The sequence below is a fragment of the Panulirus ornatus genome, chromosome 30 (genome assembly GCF_036320965.1).
Source record: "Panulirus ornatus isolate Po-2019 chromosome 30, ASM3632096v1, whole genome shotgun sequence".
Lineage (NCBI taxonomy): Eukaryota > Metazoa > Arthropoda > Malacostraca > Decapoda > Palinuridae > Panulirus > Panulirus ornatus.
In genome coordinates, this window is record NC_092253.1 from 23,152,600 (window position 1) to 23,172,961 (window position 20,362).

A 20,362-nucleotide genomic window follows, 5' to 3' on the forward strand; every position below is an offset into this window, starting at 1 on the left:
AGAAAAATCGTCCTGTCTTATTATATCTCACACAGATTCTTCTGAGTAGACACCTGATCCACACAATTAACACTCCTGAAGTCTGATGTTTCGTACATTCAACCATCCTCTCAGCCACCAAACTTCCATACAACTTACCGATTAAACTCGGCAAACTTATTCCTCTGTAATGATGTTAATGAAGATAATAATGGTAATCGATGGTATTGGAAAGATCAGATATCATTGTAACCTTTATTTTGTATAACACTTTAAAACAAGTAAATTTATAGACATCGAGAAAATATCTACATTTAATAGCACTGAGGGAAGGTGTATTGTATATACATAACAGTGTCTAAACAGTACAAAAATTACAACTTGTGTTTAATTACAAATATACTGATAAAGATGTTATTTCTAGAAATTATAGCTGGCAAAAACCAGGTTGCCAATGTACGGTGATCTCGCACATTTGCATATCAACAAAATTCAACCGAGGACCTTCGGTCAAGAATGGTCGTCTTGTCTAGTCACTTTCTGTCACGTGCAGATTATACCTCAGGCAGGTAACTATCATACTACCGCAATGTATAATGACGACACGTAATAACTCATTCTGATACATGCCACATTTTCCAACTGTCAATGTATGGGCCAGTATGATGGTGCATTATGAAGACATAATTATGATATGATATATCAACATTAAACATAGTAATCATATAAAGTGATCTGATGGCATTGTGCAAAAAACTATACTCATATAGACCGATATAATGACGTAAACAAATGCCTGTCACACATTGCCGATATGTTGCCGTGATGACGCATATACAAATCCCCATCACAATACAGGCCGATATAATGACATTATATGCATATCTATCATTATATATAAGCCGATATGATCATATAAACATTAATGATACAGAAAGCGTTATCGTAACGGGGTCGAAATTACTCATACTGGCAAAATGATGACCATTATAATGATGACAGAGGCCGGTATGATGGTGTCTGAAGATGACTCTCGTGAAGATGATTTTACCGAGGGTACAATGACCGTGAAGATGACGAAGCCGAAGATGATGCTAAAGACAATTATGACTAAGTTTAAAGAGGATAATGAATACTGAATACAACGATGACTGTACAAAAAGACTGTAAGAAACATGAATTTGCACTGAAGATGACCGTGAAGATGACGGGGATCACACAGAAAATGACTACAGTTACAGTGATGATGACGACACAGAAAACGGCTATTATAGAGAAAAATGTCATCATCGAAAATACTGATCATGATCAAGGCTACAGTGAAGATGACTGCATGAAGATAACTTTTACGAAGTAAAGGTGACCATTGTCATAATGAAGATGACTACAGCGAAGACGGCTATATATAGTAAAGACGACGATGACTACAGAGAGGGTAACTGTAACAACTGAAAATGATGACTGCAGTGGTGATAATTTGCGAAAATGATAACTACAATGTGTGTTGATGACTACACTGAGGTGATGGAGACGTGAAAATGACGATAACTTGTGGAGGTGACGATAACTACAGCGGAAGGGACGATAATCAGTGAAAGTGACAATGACTGCATTGAAGGTGACTATAACTACGGTGAAGGTGACGAAAACCACTGTGAAAGTGACGAAGACAACGGTGAAGATTGTGATAAAAACAGTGAAGATGATGATGGCCGCAGTGGAGGCAATAATTACAGTCGAGGTGACAATTACTGTAAAGTTGTTAATGATTACAGTGAATGTGACGATCACTATGAAAGTGACGATGACTACTGTGAAGGTGGCGTGACTGCAGTGACTGTCGAGAACAAGTGAAGATGACTATAGTGATGGTGACGATGGCTTAATTAAAGGTGACGATGACCACAGGAAAGGTGACAATATATACAGCGGTGACGAAAGGTACAGTGAAGATGACACTGACTAAATTGAAGGTGACGATAACGACAGAGGGTCATGATGATTTAAGTGAAGGTGACGATAACTACAGTGAAGGTGACTATGACCACATTAGGAGGATCAGATGGTGACAGTAGTCCGATGGACCTTTAGGATGAAAATGACTTCGTCAATATGAGAATCAGGTTGAAAATGAGGCTATGGTTCAGCTGTTCATGAGTGGGCAGCATGAGAGCAGCTTCCTGCTCTGGGGGATGGGGGGTGTGAGGAAGCGGCTCCAGCTGCACTTCACTCAACTTCGACCAGGTCACTGCCGCTGCTGCTGCTGCCAGCCCTGGGAACAGTGACGGAGTTGCCCTGGGTTAGGGGAAGGGTGGGGTGGGGTAGGGGTTGTGGGAAGAACAGCCGTGGACGCTTGGTTGGGGAGGAAGGGGAACAGCCGTGGACGCTTGGTTGGGGAGGAAGGGGAACAGCCGTGGACGCTTGGTTGGGGAGGAAGGGGAACAGCCGTGGACGCTTGGCGGGGGAGGAAGGGGAACAGCCGCAGACGCTGAGGGGAGCGGGAACCAGCCTTAGACGGGTAGATCGTCATGAACATTTCACATAGTGTCCAGCCCTGCGTCAGCCCACAGCCACAAGATACCAGAGGCAAACCTCAGACCTACGAGAGCATCAATTAGGATAGGTCCCATCCCGTATGACAGATGTAGTGAATGTTAAAACATTTGTTCTCAGGTGCAAGTACTCTTCCAGTCAAGAGCCAATGATACTCTTACGACCTCAACAAAAGGACAATCAGAACTTGTTTAGTTACGTATTCATGCTGTACGGGAAGGGAGTTCTACAATCGTGAGGGCTCCATCTCTTGAATTTTCTCAACCATGAAACAACTTTTCAAAATTCCGTACACTGACAGCCATCATAGTTTCCTTACCCAGTCTATTCATTCATCCACTATTCCTATCAAATGCCACTTGACATGTTTTTCTGACAAGTCTCTTGATTAGCTTCACGTTATGCAGTCTGTTCTATGTTTGCAATGTTCGGAACTGTTTTAGGTCGACTTAAAATCTTAAAGGTTGTGGTCGTCACCCCTTCCTCTTCTATCTTCCGTGATGGAGAAATCTATGGCTCCTAACCTTTCCCTGTAACAAAGGCTTTTCAAGTCTGGTATCATCTTTGTTGACCTTCTCTGGACTTTTTCTTTTACTTCTTTTTTACGTCTTAAGTGCGGTGCCCAAACTTGAGAAGCATATTCTAGTTTCGGCCTAATGTGAACTATTTGATGAATATTTCCTTATTTGATTTGATGTACTTCTGCTGTTTGCTAATAGATAGTTTGTTTACTATCCTGTAAGGTGTGCATCTAGCAACAGTTTCGGCACAATGTCTACTCTCAAGTCCCTCTCACACACAGATTCTCACGATTTACTTCACTGAGTCTTACCCTTACTGCTTTGCATTTACTCGCCATAAATATCATTAACCATGTTTCAGACCAACATTGGAATTTGTGTAGGTCCCCTTGTAAGTTGATGCAATCCTCTTCATTTTTTGTTTCCCTTCATGACATTGACATCATCTGTAGACGTGTTTAACTAGGATTCCAGTTCTTCTGCTACGTCATTTACCTAAATCAAAACAGCAATGGTCTCATACTGAACTATGCGGTGCACCACTGGTGACCTCCAACCCATTTCGAGAAGGTTTCTCTGCCAAGTCCTTTGTTCCTTCCACTAAGATCATTTTCAAAGTACTGAAGTAGCTCCCGCTTACTCCCTCCTGAAAATCCAGCTCCATTACCGAGTTCCTATGTGCTAAAAGCATTTTAACAATTCAAACACGCACAATCCACCCACTCATCGCTTGTGCCCAAAACGGAGCTTTCTTTCTCGTAGAGATCAATTTGTTCGTTACACATAAACTCCTCTCCCCTGAATCCGTGTTCTTTCTCACTTAGGTAATTACTTCTTAGCAAGTAGCCACACATTTGCTTTCTGATTTGTCATCCATTTGCTGTCTGATAATCTTAACCAGGATTTCCCAAACTAACTCCGTCTGCAGTTCAACATAAGTTCGCAAGCTTCCTCAAGACTGAGTCATCCGTTTGTCCGTGTGTCCTCTCCGGCCACCAGCGGCTTGATTGTTGGTTGGAGTCCGACTATATGACCCTCAGGCTCATGACCTCTCGGACGAACCTTTAACCGGTAAGAACCAGTAGGAGCCTCTACTCCTGGGGTGAACCAGGAGCATTTACACCTGAAGGTGAGTGAGAAGGAGCCTTTGCACCTAAATTGACCAGGGGGAAGCGTAACAGAGTGGCATTGACCAGGGGGAAACATAACAGTGTGTGTGTGTGTGTGTGTGTGTGTGTGTGTGTGTGTGTGTGTAGGGAGGGTGGTGTGTGTGGAAAGAGTGCGTGGGAGAGGGAGCCTCACTTCGGCCGCGGGGACCATATGGCTGGTCCCCGCCACACCCCGTTACTCCCGCTGGACTGGGTGTCAGTTTCTCCTGACCTGACTGTTGGTTACAGTCTCTCCTAACGTGACAGGTCGTTATAGTCTCTCCTGACCTGACAGGTTCTCACAGTCTCTCCTGACCAGAATGGCTGTCATTCTTAAGATAACACTCGTTGCAGCTGGCGTGGCCTGTCGCTTCCCTTGTCAAGAGCTGGATGCTGCGCGTTGCCAGGGGTGGAGGCCGCACGTAACTCACCCTGATGTCTCTCCTTACTACTACGGTGAGGGCCGACGTTCACGAACTGACGTATGTACTGGGCAGGTAGCCCCAGTACCACATCCACCCTTCAACACAGATGGTGCCCTACTCCCGCTGGTACAACCATTTGACATGACGCACCTGGATCCCTCTATAGACAGACAGACGGACTGTAGCCCCCGTAAGCCGCGCCAGCTGCAGACACAGAGTGTCCAGCAGCTCACTCATACCAGCTGCTATAAGCGACACAGGTGATCATGCAACGTGGCAGTGAGGTCAGTCACAGCTGGTCACGGGACGTGGCAGAGGTCCTAGATGGTTTCGGACCTGTCAGTGAGGTCATAGCTCGCTAAGGGATAGAACAGATAGCGGGACACAGCTGGTCGCGGGACACAGATGGTCGCGGGACACAGCTGGTCACGCGACACAGCTGTTGAGGATCGGAAGAACAAAGGGACAGGCCGCAGACTGGCAACGATTAGCGGAGTGGCTGGGGGAAGCGACTGGCTGGGGAAAGGTAAAGGTGTGCGATTGGTTGGGTACAACAGGAATGGATTGGAATGCTGAAGGTCAGATATCAAATGGGTACAGTCGGAATCATTGATTGGACGAATGGTGGGGCTAGACCACGATGAAGGCGTCTGACTGGGGGAATAACTCTGGGGCGGGAAGGGTGGTGAGAGAGGCGCGGGTTATAGGACACAGAACATAACACTTCGAAAAAAAAACTGTCATTAACAATAAATGACAAACAGGTACAACAATTATGATAAATATCATTAATGCGACATTGTCTCGGTCATTCCTAACCAAAGTCTGATCGAATGAATTATGAAAATATAATATTACAACGATTTACACAAAGCTATACAAAACGGTCATGAAATGAGAAGTGGCCTGGTGCTGGTGCCGTGTGTGGCCAATGACCTAGTGCAAAAGTCGTGTGTGGCCAGCAGACAGGTGTGGCCAATGGCCTAGTGCAGGAGTCGTGTGTGGCCAATGGTCTGGTGCAGGTGTCGTGTATGGCCAGAGACAGGTGTGGCCTGGAGCAGGTATCGTGTGTGGCCAGCAGACAGGTGTGGCCAATGGCCTGGTGTAGGTGTCGTGTGTGGCCAGCAGTGGTGGGGGCCGGTAATGACTGTAGACGTCAGTCATTCGTCTCAATTTCTGGTGCACTAGCGATGCACATGACACATTTCTGACACGCTAACAATGAGCATGACACATTTCTGACACGCTATCAATGAGCATGACACATTTCTGACACGCTAACAATGAGCATGACACATTTCTGACACGCTATCAATGAGCATGACACATTTCTGACACGCTATCAATGAGCATGACACATTTCTGACACGCTAACAATGAGCATGACACATTTCTGACACGCTATCAATGAGCATGACACATTTCTGACACGCTATCAATGAGCATGACACATTTCTGACACGCTAACAATGAGCATGACACATTTCTGACACGCTAACAATGAGCATGACACATTTCTGACACGCTATCAATGAGCATGACACATTTCTGACTCGCTAACAATGAGCATGACACATTTCTGACACGCTAACAATGAGCATGACACATTTCTGACACGCTAACAATGAGCATGACACATCTCTGACACGCTAACAATGAGCATGACACATTTCTGACACGCTAACAATGAGCATGACACATTTCTGACACGCTAACAATGAGCATGACACATTTCTGACACGCTAACAATGAGCATGACACATTTCTGACAAGATGACGATGCAGATGACATTTTCTAAGACGTTAGCGATGCACATGACACATTTCTGACACGCTAACGTTGCACATGACACACTTCTGACCCGCTAGTAATGCACATGACACATTTCTGACGCGCTAACGATGTACATGACACATTTCTGACGTGTCACAGACATTCGGCAGTGTATGGCGCCCCTGGTCCACGGCCGAGCGAAGAATAAAGAACTGAAAAAAAAAATCACTGAGTTGTGGATCTCGTCACGACTGTTGCAGTCGGGGTTGTTCGCCACCATTACAGGACACATGAACTTCATTATGATAATCACCGGCTGGGAGCCGCGGCAGCTAGCGGGGAGCTGTTCCCGGGCCAGTCGCCTGACTAACTACGGCGGCAGGCGTCACTGTCATGAGCCACGAGTGCCACCTCAGCACCTACGGCAAGTAGCCGAGCGAGTTTTCGATGTTATCTGAGAAGAGGAAGGAGTTGTTGGCCTGCATGGAGGAGTAGGCGTCGTCTTCTGACTCCGAGGCCGACTGGTTGAGGTGGTTGATGAGGTCGGTGGTCTGGTTTAGTTTAAGCTCGGAGAAGAGAGCGGCGATCTCGGCGGTCTTCTTCATGGAGAGGATGGAGGCGGTGTCGCTGTCGTCCCGCTTCTGCCGCTGCGACGCCCCACGGTACACTACCTTCCCGCTGGGGTCCACCGCCGACACCAGAAGGATCTTCTGGTGGGAGGTGTTGGAACCCCTGGAACCCTGCGATCGGTGAGTATCCGCGCCGCTGCCCTGGGAACCACAACCACTGCCCTGGGACGACGCCCGTGACCCCCGGGACCCATCGGACCCCAGAGAACCCGACGGGTGTCGGTGTAGCCGGGGCGAGCGGAGGAGAGACTCAGTGCTTGCGGCCCTCTGGTGAGGAGGCAGCCGGCGTCGGCCGCTCTCCTGGGTGTTGTAGCTGGACCCATCCGACCGGTGCACGCCAGAGGTCTCTGAATCCGTCGATAGACTGGAAGACATACTTTTCTTCCTTATGACCTCCGGAGGCATGGAAAAGACGGTGCCCGCGGAGCGACTCTTGCTGTGTTCGGTCAGGTAGGAGGGGGAGCTCTTGTGTCGCGTGGCGCTGCTCGAGGAATCGCCGCTGTTGCGTTTCCATGAAGTCGCGTGCGACTCCAGTTCGCTTAGGTTTGAGTGTGACCCGTAACCCTTTTTGTAAGCGACGACGCTCTGCACAGTGGTTTCCGTGGTGTCCGTCTCTGAGTCGAGGTTGATCTCGTACATCTTGAGGCCATTCTTCTTGACACGTTTCAGGGAGCAGTAGCACTTCTCACTCTCGGCGCAACTTTCAGTGTCACAGTCACACGGGGAATCGTCTTTGTGTGCGTGCTTGTCGTGCGGCTTGGCTGACGAGGAGCGCCGGGGGAGGGAGCAGTAACACTTGCTGGAACATTCACTGTCATAGCCACACTCACTGCACGACACATAGCCCTCAGTAGCTCGCGAGGGGTTTCTTCGGGGCATCGGCGTCTTGGGCGCTGCCTTCCTGCCGGTGCCCTCCATCATGTGGCTAAACTCGTTCTCCTTGTTGTCTGCTCGTCTGGTAGCGCTGCTGCTACGTCCCGTCCTCTCATACGTGTAGCGGCTCTTGTTGTTATTGACCAACTTCCTGAGCGGCGACTTGTCCTTCAGGTAGCTGGACTGTAAGCTGGAAGCTCTGGAACCTAAGCGGGAGAAAGAACGCTTGGTTGCTCTAAGGACGGAGGAAATGGTGGAGCCGTCGCTGTCGGAGTCCATTAGGCTCATGAGGGAAGAGCTGCGGCCCCTTGTCTGCTTCCTCATGATATGTTTGGATCGCTGGTAAATTTCATCCTTGGAGAGTGTGAGAGCCAGCTTGAGCAAGATGTCCCGCTGGTCGGGGTCCATCTCGCTGAAGGACATGCCGCGCGGGTTGATCACCTGCTTCAGCAATTCGTCAACGCTGTTTAATCCGGTCTTTTGTTTAACGTCGTCTAGCAGGTCCTGGAAATTGTACTTGTTGGTGACGCTCATAAAGGACTTGGAGCGCGGGAGCGCAACTCTAGTGTACACGTCACCGGGGTCTAGCAGGAATCCGCTTAAATGACGATCACTCACGGAGCGCTTGAGACGTCGCTTGCTGGCACGGGTGTCGTCCAGGATGATGTGCGACTGCAGGAGGTCCTCGCTGTTGGCACGCCGAAGCTCCCGGCCGAAACTTGGGGACTCCGGGTGTCGAGAGCGTTTCTTGCGAGGTGGCCTGACGGGTACCATTTCGCTATCGCTCAAGACGTGTCTTTCATCATCGCGTGTGTCGCTGGATGCCTCACTGGGGGAGTCGTTGCGCATATTCTCCAGCAACGCTTGGTAGAGGTTAGCGGCTATCACGATGGCGTCCTCAGAAGACTGGCACACGAAGCCGTGACACTCAAGCACCTTGGGCACTCCCACCTTCCTCATGACGCAGGCAAACATGGGCGGGTGCTGGACCGTCATGATGGCGGGCTCAGGTACCTCCAGCAGGTGGTACAGATTGTACTTGTCTTGTGCCTCTGGGTCACAGATGAGGGGCAGAAATGCATACGTGTAGGCCGCCGCCCGCCCGTGTTCCGATGTCTCTCTCCGGATCACCAGTTTCACCGCCGCCCACACCGCGATCGTCGGGAACGGGTTGGTAAACTCGAAGTGACCATCAAGACAATCCGCAGTGCCGTGCGTTACCCTAAGCCCAGCGTCGGTAATCTGTAGGGTTCCTGGCTGGGGCCGCTTACCCCTGGTCACACTGAGGCGGTATTTGTAGTAAAGGTCTCTGAGGGGCGCCTGTAGTACCTCCAGGCTCGTGGCCTTTTCGGCCAGCTGTGCTGCACCAAGGTAATCCACGCGGTACTTCATGGTGGAGAGCGACGTCACCGCCTCGGCCGCCTCCCCTGTACTGACACTGCCGCTCCTGGACCGACTGCTGCTGCGGGTGGTGCTGGCGGGTGGAGGGGTCGGGGGCTGGGGGGAAGGGGGGGCTCGGGGCGGGGGCGGTGGTTCGGGGTCTGGAGTCCGGGGAAGCGGTTGAGTCCGATGGGGAAGCGGCGGAGTCCGACGGGGAACAGCTCGGCCTCCCGGAGTCACCAGAGGTTCATTTGTAGCGTCGGCGAAGAGCCTCTCAATTTGCGCCTGGACGGAGGCGCGCACGTCGAGGAAGGCTCGCTGGCGCTCGTTCCTTCCTCCAAACATCCGCTCCAGTTCCTCCTGCACCGGATTGGGCGGTTGGACGGGGTCTGGCCTCGGCACCTCCTGCCTCCGCTTGTCCCTGAAGAGAGAGTCGATGCGCTGCTTGTGGGAGGACAGCGTACTGCTGCCGTCCGAGTACAACGGCTCCTCCATCTGCGACAGCCGGAAGCTGTAGGCTTCTTCCTCGTACTTCACCATAGCTGTGAGAGGCGTGGCGTGGACTGGTGCCCGCGCGATACACGTGTATCAACAGACCTCCTGCGCTACACCATCAGGGTTCACAACCTGCAGGAAACAGATATATGTTTAGAACACAAGTTCCTGTGGCCGAGCGGCTGGTAAGTGTGACATCCTATATACAGAAGTCAAATACTGTTTCCAGACTTCGACGAGGCTGTAAAAGTAAAATGGTTAAAGGAGGAGGAGGAGGAGTAGTGTGTCCTCGCCCGCCAAGGAGTCAACCTTACCTTCCTCCCACATGGAGCGCAGCCCCTAAGCTGTAGTTTCACCAACATTACTATCACCGTTACCATTCATACTATTGTTATCATCACAATCATAGTTATGTAGCAGTCACACCCGCCCTCTGGCCGGGTTTGGTTGCTAGTTTTTGCGGATGACTACGGAACCTATGATCCAAAAATGGCTTTTGGCCTTTGCATACTATTGAATCCCTGAAAGAGAATTGCTGTGGCTAATGAGCCATTAGAATGTTTTTTATTGTCTCAACAATCTTAAAGAACTCACGGCAGTAACTCCTTACAAACACAGTCATTAATGATGCTGTGCTTCTTGTCTTTGGTCGATCAGTTACTGTAAAATATGGCAATGTAAAGATGATTAATTCTCAAGCTGAAACTGAAATGCATTATGAATACTGAAATACCATATGAATAATACGTATGCATGTGCACGACCAAAACTCCTAACTCAGCCACTACTGCTGGGAGAGGTACCAAGTTCATAACTAGAAAGCTAAAGTAAATTAAATTGAAGTGTATAATACGAAAAATACGAAGCTGTATAATACAGAATGCACCTAAACGTTCGCTCCTTTGAAATAAGTCTCTTCATCTTTTATATACTCGCTCAACATTTGTGTCCATCGTGTCATCGGCTGCTGACGCCCAGGTTTAAAGGTTGATAAAAAACTGACGTTGACACAGTACTGAGGTTGACAGTACTGAGGCTGACACAGTACTGAGGCTGACACAGTTCTTAGGCTGACACAGTACTGAGGCTGACACAGTACTGGGGCTGACACAGTACTGAGGCTGACACAGTTCTTAGGCTGACACAGTACTGAGGCTGACACAGTACTGAGGCTGACACAGTACTGAGGCTGACACAGTACTGAGGCTGACACAGTACTGGGGCTGACACAGTACTGAGGCTGACACAGTTCTTAGGCTGACACAGTACTGAGGCTGACACAGTACTGAGGCTGACACAATACTTAGGCTGACAGTATCAGTCCTACGTTTTCTTTACGAGAAAGCATATTATAACTTAGGTCTAATATGCGTTTTGAATATTGTTAAACATCTTTTAACGGGATATTTTGATATCAGTAATGTGAAAGGGTTCCATCTTAACAGTTTTCCTGAAGATGTGTTGTGGCGATGGGCTGGGTACAAGTCCCTCTCACAAAATGACTCGCGCATCTCGTTTTCTGTTCAATCATATTCATATCGAGGTCTTGCATTCGGACCCAACCACACCGCTTCACGTTGACCTGGGAAGACCCTCATCACCCATTTCTCAGACCAACTCTGGGGCTTGCCTATGTCTCCTTGTACCGTGATGCAGTCCTTTCTTGTCCCTTACCTCTCTCATCGCCTAAGCGTCACCTGCAAACATACTAAAGTAGGAGTTTAACCCTTCTAGCCCGTCGTCCAAAAAGATCAAGAAGCACAACAGTCCTCAGTATCGGGCTCTGCGACACCCAGGTCCAAAAAGGCTGGAGACTTGTGTCCTGTGTCGTCTTGTACCAAATTTCGGGTCATTGATGGAACCTAATCCTGTTTGGCTGACTGAAAACCAAGCTTTATTCTTTTTTTTCTTCTAACAGTCTTCTATCTCTGTGTGCAGCAATTTGGTTACCTATTTGTACCGTAAGGGGAGGGAGTTTTACACTTGTGGGGCTCTATCTCTTATGTTACACTCGTGGGGACCCATCTCTTACGTTACGCTCGCGGGGCCCCATCTCTTATGTTGCACTCGTGGGGCCCATCTCTTATGTTACACTTGTGGGGGCCCCATCCCTTACGTTACACTCATGGAGCCCATCTCTTATGTTACACTCGTGGGGCCCCATCTCCTACGTTACACTCGTGGGGCCCCATCTCTTACGTTACACTCGTGGGGCCCCATCTCTTATGTTACACTCGTGGGGCCCCATCTCTTACGTTACACTCGTGGGGCTCTATCTCTTATGTTACACTCATGGAGCTCTATCTCTTATGTTACCCTCGTGGGGCCCTATCTCTTGTACGTGTATGTTTACGTAGGACTTTACATTCATCGCTCATCCAATCACCTAAATGATGGGTCGTGGAGTGCGCGGCTGACGAATGTTGTTGCTCTTGACAACATTTCCATCAGCGAGTCCGTGTCCAGCATTCATGACCGCCAGACAACAAGAGCCTGGTAGAGGAGGTAGTGTTACCAAGTCAAGCTAAGAGTGTGACTGAGACAAAAGACCCAGTGTAGCGTGGCGTGCTTGGGAGGGGGCTAACAATAATACTTGTGGCAGCACTGTCTGTGTGGCGCTCCTCCCCCTCCATCCATCCAGACCACCTCACTGGCCACCTGTCGCTGTGTGGGTCAGTAACTCCTCCACCACAGCAGCACCAGGTGGCCGGCTGGGTGGTGCAGCTGGGTCAAACAGGTGTACAGTATAGGTGGTGATGTAGGTGGGTGATATGTGGTGTAGGTGGGTGATGTGGTGGTGTAGGTGGGATATAGGGTAATACAACAACAACAACAACAACAATAATAATGATAATAATAATGATAATAATAATAATAATAATAATAATAATAATAATAATAATAATAATGATAATGATAATCATCATCATCATCATCATCATAATAATGATAATAATAATGATAATGATAACAATAATAATAATAATAATAGACAAGTCAATTAACTACAGCCAAAGGCTGAAGATATACAGACAAAAGACAATCAATACAAACTGGAACTATAAAAAGGCGAGAGCGAGGAAAGACGAAATGTTAGTCTCTTAAACACCGCTAGGGTTACGGTCTTGTGATATTGATGATGTTCGCAATGACTGGGTTGAGGCTATTCTGGTAGGAGTCTGTACGAGCTCGGATGCACCGAACTGCAACGACTGGACGAGGAGTTTAAGGCGGCAGGAGGTACAGCAGCTTGTCCACGAACTGTCACAATGATATCCAGGTGTTGGTTGGAGAGAGCCCGGAGAATCAGTGTACTGGGTGCCTCTAATACAGGTGGTGTAGGAGGAACTACGGATGACTTGCATGGCCTTTTCTGCGCCTTTTGAAGTGACCCCTCTGTTGTGTGGTGGATATGGAGGTAGACCATATCGGAGAGGCATAGGCGGATTGAGGAGGGGGAGTGAAGGGGGCGTAAATGTTATTGGGGTTTAGGAGTAGCGAGTCCAAGTGGAGGATTTGGTGATGTGACTGACGTGTTCCTTCCAGTTTAGTTTATCAACCGGAGGTACACCGAGAAACACACTGGACTGGTGGGTAACATCATGATGTAGATGGAGTGTGGTGATGGTGTAGGTGGGTGCAAGTGGATGGGGGATGGTGTAGGTGCGTCAATCGTGATGTAGGTGGGGAGACTTGTTGGTGCGCGCGGGCAATGTTGGCAGAGATGTGGCAGTCAGAGGCTCAAGTGCCCAGGATAAGACAGTGACTCTCGCTGACGCCCTTGGAGATGCTTCCTGGGTATCATCCAGAATTCGCGCCTCCCGGGCCTGACGTGGGTCACGCCCTCGTAATGTGGGACAATCTCTGTTCAGCAGACCGTGAATAGCTCCTCCAAGCCGCATGTCATCATTATACGCCTCAGGGTTCCCTTCCCCAACCTCGCCAAGAGACCCATGCGACATCAACGACAAAATACTTGTCCCCAAGGAATGGATGTGTTATTAACACTAATTCAGTAGCCTGAAGCAGAATCGTGTACAGCGGTGGGTCTCTCCCAGAAGGCGTACACGAACCCGGCGCCGAAGGGAGCGCTGAAGGAGGAACAGAACCTCAATGAACCTCTAGAATCACCGAAGTCATTGCCAACACAACAAAGATAAAGAGAATCACTCTATAGACTTTTTCGATAGTGGATTGTGGTACTGTAGGTGGGTTATATGTTCTGTAGGAGGATTAAGTGGTACTGTAGGTGGGTTATGTGGTATTGTAGGTTGGTAAGGGTTGGCACAGGTGTAGATGACGTACTGGCGTCAGGTGGGTGGATGTTACAAGTCAGTGAAGTGGTGTAGGTAGGGACTGTGGTGTTGACTGTAGCGGTGTGGTAGGAGCGTAGGAGTGGTAGAGTGGTGGGAGCGTAGGAGTGGCGGTGTGGTAAGAGCGTAGGAGTGGTAGAGTGGTAGGAGCGTAGGAGGAGGATGATACGGACACTGAGGGTGATGGCGGGACGTTGCTTTCGCAGCGATCATCCTGGTGAGTGAAGCGCTACACTTACGTCATAAACTTGTGTCATACACTCTCCACTCTGGGCTGAGGGAGTCATACATTCAGGTTCCTTTCTTTAGATATAAGATGCCCATTATCCCCTCTGGTCTTTGACTAGAAGTATCAGAGTGCTTATCACTATGTCTGACGTGTGCTTAAGGTGACATTCTGAGGGTGTTATCTGCAGTTTGAAGAACATACAGACTCCGCCACAGGAAGCAGTCAGGTGTGGCGTGCATAGATGTGGTGGTACCATGTGTGTGTGTGTGTGTGTGTGTGTGTGTGTGTGTGTGTGTGTGTGTGTGTGTGTGTGTGTGTGTGTGTACTGCATGAATCTGACCGAAGACTGTACTGTGAACGACTTGTCTCCAATCATTATCCATGACGCTCCCTTCCCTATCGCGATTACCATTCGTGATTTACATTTTCTCTGTCATCCTGTGTTGATCGTAGTGTTGGATGATGTGGAGACATGCATACAGTGTTACTACTGGCCTGCCAGAACTCACTTTATACGTACGGCTCCTCGCTGTGAACCATCCTAAATCAGGGGTTTTATACGAGTGAAATACTTATCATGGCTAGTGTGAGTTACTGGGTCTCCGAACGCAAATCGATTCGAGGTCATGAGGCCACACAGCAGCAGCAGCAGCGCCACAAACCCTCAAGTATGTGAGCACAACGAACTCATCATGTTGGTAATTCTGTGAGGCGAACTGTATCAGGTCCCTCCCGGCACCTACCCTATGGCAGTCTAGTAAACCACAAACCTTAATAGACCCTCATTAAAAAAAAAAAAACGCTTAAAAAGTGTCATTAGAAACCTTTTAATGGGGCAGGAGGTGTGAGTGGGCTCTGCCTTTTCCACGCACAGGGAGGGAGGGCCTCACTCGCCCCAGTCACAGCTGTTAATCTGATAGACTTAACCGAGTCGGGAGCAGAACGGCAGCTTGCTAATGTTATGCCACTGTGACACACTCAGTTGGGGGCTAAGGGCCGTCCTAACGGGGCTCTCTGCTCACCACCACTGACGGCCCGGATGGCCCATCATGGCCCACTGTTGCACCCCCCCCCCGCCCCACCATCAACACCTGCCTCCACTGGTATGACCTCCCGACACATCAAACTGTGCCAGTTGTGTGACCATAGGTCACAACATCAACCTTTTCACACGGAGTAACTGTGTGACACACCAGACATCACAACCCACTACCTGACCAACACCTACTACCTGGCCACCACCTACTACCTGGCCACCACCTACCACCTGGCCACCACCTACTATCTGGCCACCACCTACTACCTGGCCACCAAACACCACCTAGCCACCACCTACTACCTGGCCACCATCTACCACCTAACCACCACCTACTACCTGGCCACCATCTACCACCTAGCCACCACATACTACCTGGCCGCTAACCACCACCTAGCCACCACCTACTACCTTGCCATAACACCTGGCCACCACCTACCACCTGGCCACAACCTGGCAGTTTAATCTGCCACTCACCCACGTACACTCCTCCTGATCTCACACCCTCATAACGATGTAAACTCCTCATCTGGAAAGATAAATATGAAAATAAAGCCGGTTATTGGCCAGGACCTGAGGCTGTCTGGGTCCGTGGTGAGATGCAGCACGTAACAACACCAGCTGACAGCAAATAACAACTGCTGACAACACAGGACACCAACTGACAGCACACGACACCAACTGACAATACATGACACCAACTGACAACACATGACACCAACTGACAACACATGACAGCAATTAACAGCACATGACAGCAATTAACAGGACATGACACCAACTAACAGGACATGACAGCAGCTGACAACACATGACAACACCAGCTGACACTTAATGACACCACCAGGTGACAGCACATGACACCACCAGGTGACAGCACATGACAACACTGGGTGACAGTGTACATGACCTGACACATACTAATTGTCAAACGCCACGAGAAAGTTCAAATGTACGCTTTCTAATGAGGCTGTCAGGCCTGACGTATATGAAAATGAGGATGACGATAACGAGAGAGTCATGGGTCAGGAGCTGCCTACGTCAGCCATAACAATGAGGTTGAAATGAGTTTAAATTTCACATTTAAACTTTAGCGAAGTCATTCCACACTTGACATCCTGACATGAGGCTGACCCCAGACACCCTGGCCTGAGGCTGACCCCAGACATCCTAGCGTTGGAGAGAGAGAGAGAGAGAGAGAGAGAGAGAGAGAGAGAGAGAGAGAGAGAGAGAGAGAGAGAGAGAGAGAGAGAGAGAGAGAGAGAGAGAGAGAGAGAGAGAGAGAGAGAGAGAGAGCACTTAACTGCAAGTGAAAAAAGAGAAGGGAACAATTAATTTCCAAATGACTTATCATCAGAGCTGTTATAGAGGGGTCGTTAACCCTAGCGATTCATCAGGAAGGTACATAAAAGCCCTACAACGAAAGTCCACCAAAGTCTACAACTTCCCATATTCTCTCATGGGAACGGAAACCTCATTTTCTATACTACCATATATTCTTTAAGGGGGAACTTCTTAAATTTAACATAATACGCGCGCGTGCGCTCTCTCTCTCTCTCTCTCTCTCTCTCTCTCTCTCTCTCTCTCTCTATATATATATATATATATATATATATATATATATACATATATATTATCCCTGGGGATAGGGGATTAAGAATACTTCCCACGTATTCCCTGCGTGTCGTAGAAGGCGACTAAAAGGGGAGGGAGCGGGGGGCTGGAAATCCTCCCCTCTCGTTTTTTTTTTTTAATTTTTCCAAAAGAAGGAGCAGAGGGGGCCAGGTGAGGATATTCCACAAAGGCCCAGTCCTCTGTTCTTAACGCTACCTCGCTAACGCGGGAAATGGCGAATAGTTTAAAAGAAAAGATATATATATATATATATATATATATATATATATATATATATATATATATATATATATATATATATATATATATATATATATATATATATATATATATATATATATATATTATATATATATATATATATATATATATATATATATATATATTATATATATATATATATATATATATATATATATATATATATATATATATATATATATATATATCTTTTTTTTTTTCTTGCTTTGTCGCTGTCTCCCGCGTTTGCGAGGTAGCGCAAGGAAACAGACGAAAGAAATGGCCCAACCCACCCCCATACACATGTATATACACATGTATATATATATATATATATATATATATATATATATATATATATATATATATATATATATTATCCCTGGGGATAGGGGAGAAAGAATACTTCCCACGTATTCCCTGCGTGTTGTAGAAGGCGACTAAAAGGGGAGGGAGCGGGGGGCTGGAAATCCTCCCCTCTCAATTTTTTTTTAATTTTCCAAAAGAAGGAACAGAGAAGGGGGACAGGTGAGGATGTTCCCTCAGTGGCCCAGTTCTCTGTTCTTAACGCTACCTCGCTAACGCGGGAAATGGCGAATAGTTTGAAAAAAAAAAAAAAAAAATATATATATATATATATATATATATATATATATATATATATATATATATATATATATATATATATATATATATATATATGATCGAAACCAGAAGACAACGGAGACATAACTTTAAAAAATAACGAGGATGGTCAGAGCAAGTGATGGCTTCGGTGTGATTACCATCCAACTGGATATAGGAAGCTGCGGGAGAATGTCATCGCATGTGTTGTGGTACCTATTTTCCAAAGGGCTTTCATTCTTGTCGTGTTGTCGTCAAGGGACGTGACCTATACTGCAGTGATTCTGCAACGTCACCAACATTTCCTTGGCTAGCCAGGGATCCCCTAATGCGGAGTCCAGTCACCAACGCTGTTTGCGCACTGACGCAGCAGACGTCTCTCCCCCAGAAAGCAACAGAAGCAAGGACGTATTTCTTTAGGTCGACGTCATTATACAGTCGTTTCTAACACCACACACACACACACACACACACACACACACACACACACACACACATCTGGTACAATCAGACGAAAGAGACTGGAATATAAAGCCAGTGATAAAGCTACAGAGCCAGCGATGTAACCACAGAGCCAGTGATGTAGCCACAAAGCCAGTGATGTAGCCACAGAGCCAGTGATGTAGCCACAGAGCCAGTGATGTAACCACATAGCCAGTGATATAGCCACAGAGCCAGTGATGTAGCCACAGAGCCAGTGCTGTAACCACAGAGCCAGTGATGTAGCCACAGAGCCAGTGATGTAGCCGCAGAGCCAGTGCTGTAACCACAGAGCCAGTGATGTAGCCACAGAGCCAGTGATGTAGCCACAGAGCCAGTCATGTAGCCACAGAGCCAGTGATGTAGCCACAGAGCCAGTGGTGTAACCAGAGCCAGTGACATAGTCACAGAGCCAGTGGTGTAACCACAGCGCCAGTGATGTAGCCACAGAGCCAGTGGTGTAACCACAGAGCCAGTGATGTAGCCACAGAGCCAGTGATGTAACCACAGAGCCAGTGATGTAACCACAGAGCCAGTGATGTAGCCACAGAGCCAGCCATGTAACCACAGGGCCAGTGATCCAGGCACAGAGCCAGTGATGTAGCCACAGAGCCAGTGATGGAGCCACAGAGCCAGTCATGTAGCCACAGGGCCAGTGATGTAGCCACAGAGCCAGTGGTGTAACCAGAGCCAGTGATATAGCCACAGAGCCAGTGGTGTAACCACAGAGCCAGTGATGTAGCCACAGAGCCAGTGCTGTAACCACAGAGCAAGTGATGTAGCCACAGAGCCAGTGCTGTAACGACAGAGCCAGTGATGTAACCACAGAGCCAGTGATGTAACCACAGAGCCAGTAATGTAACCACAGAGCCAGTGATATAGCCACAGAGCCAGCCATGAAGACAAAAAGCCAGTCACGTAGTCACAGAGCCAGTGATGTAACCACAGAGCCAGCGATGTAGCCACAGAGCCAGCCATGTAACCACAGAGCCAGCGATGTAGCCACAGAGCCAGTGATGTGGCCACAGAGCCAGTGATGTAGCCACAGAGCCAGTGATGTAGCCACAGAGCCAGCCATGTAGCCACAGAGCCAGTGATCCAGGCACAGAGCCAGTGATATAGCCACAGAGCCAGTCATGTAGCCACAGAGCCAGTCATGTAGTCACAGAGCCAGTCATGTAGCCACAGAGCCAGTCATGTAACCACAGAGCCAGTAATGTAACCACAGAGCCAGTCATGTAGCCACAGAGCCAGCCATGAAGCCAAAAAGCCAGTCACGTAGTCACAGAGCCAGTGATGTAACCACAGAGCCAGTGATGTAGCTACAGAGCCAGCCATGTAGCCACAGAGCCAGTCATATAGCCACAGAGCCAGTCATATAGCCACAGAGCCAATAACACAGCCACAGAGACTGATGTAACCATGGAGGGAGCACCATATCACCATGTGGTAGTGGGGAACAGGGTTGGGGAGGGGAGAGTGGTAGGTCATCCTTGGGCAGGGGGAACTAGGTGGGGTAGGGGCAACACCAGGTCACCCTGGGGCAGGGGTGACTGCGTGGAGGGCAGGGGGAGCATCAGGTCACCCTGGGCAGGGGTGACTGCGTAGGGGGTAGGGTGAGCATCAGGTCACCCGAGGGCAGGAGTGATTGCGTGGAGGGCAGGGGGAGCATCAGGTCACCCTGGAGTAGCGGGGACTGGATGGGGGAGGAGGAGGAGAAGGAAGCCCTGGAGCCGTCAGTGTTAGCGTCCAGGGACACTGCCGGGCTAGTCCGGTCACCTGCCGCCCTGGGACGTTAACTGCACCTCCGCCGGTGCCCGGATCCCGTAGGGCGGGATAGGAGTCGGGGTTGAGGGAGTCAGGGTAGGAGGTGTGGGGCGCGTGGGGGCAGGCCAGTGGTGTCGCTACTCAGCGCCTGGGTTGCATCCAAGCTTCATCCTCCTCCTGTTCTTCTCTGTGTGGAACCTTCCCTCCATCACCAGACCGACCAGCAGTCACTAAACAAACACTTCCCATATTCTTTAACTC

At 48.7% G+C, this 20,362-nt stretch overlaps 1 protein-coding gene across 2 annotated transcripts in view; it reads right to left on the reverse strand.

The window, feature by feature from the left end:
* Positions 1-220: 220 nt before the first annotated feature.
* LOC139758484 (uncharacterized) overlaps positions 221-20,362 on the reverse strand; it is a 74,792-nt gene continuing 54,650 nt past the window's right edge. For both annotated transcript variants that reach the window (XM_071679968.1, XM_071679967.1), the window contains one exon: positions 221-9,909. In XM_071679968.1, the coding sequence (XP_071536069.1) occupies positions 6,820-9,822 (3,003 nt within the window). In that variant the 5' untranslated portion in view covers positions 9,823-9,909 and the 3' untranslated portion in view covers positions 221-6,819. The remainder of the gene's footprint in view (positions 9,910-20,362) is intronic.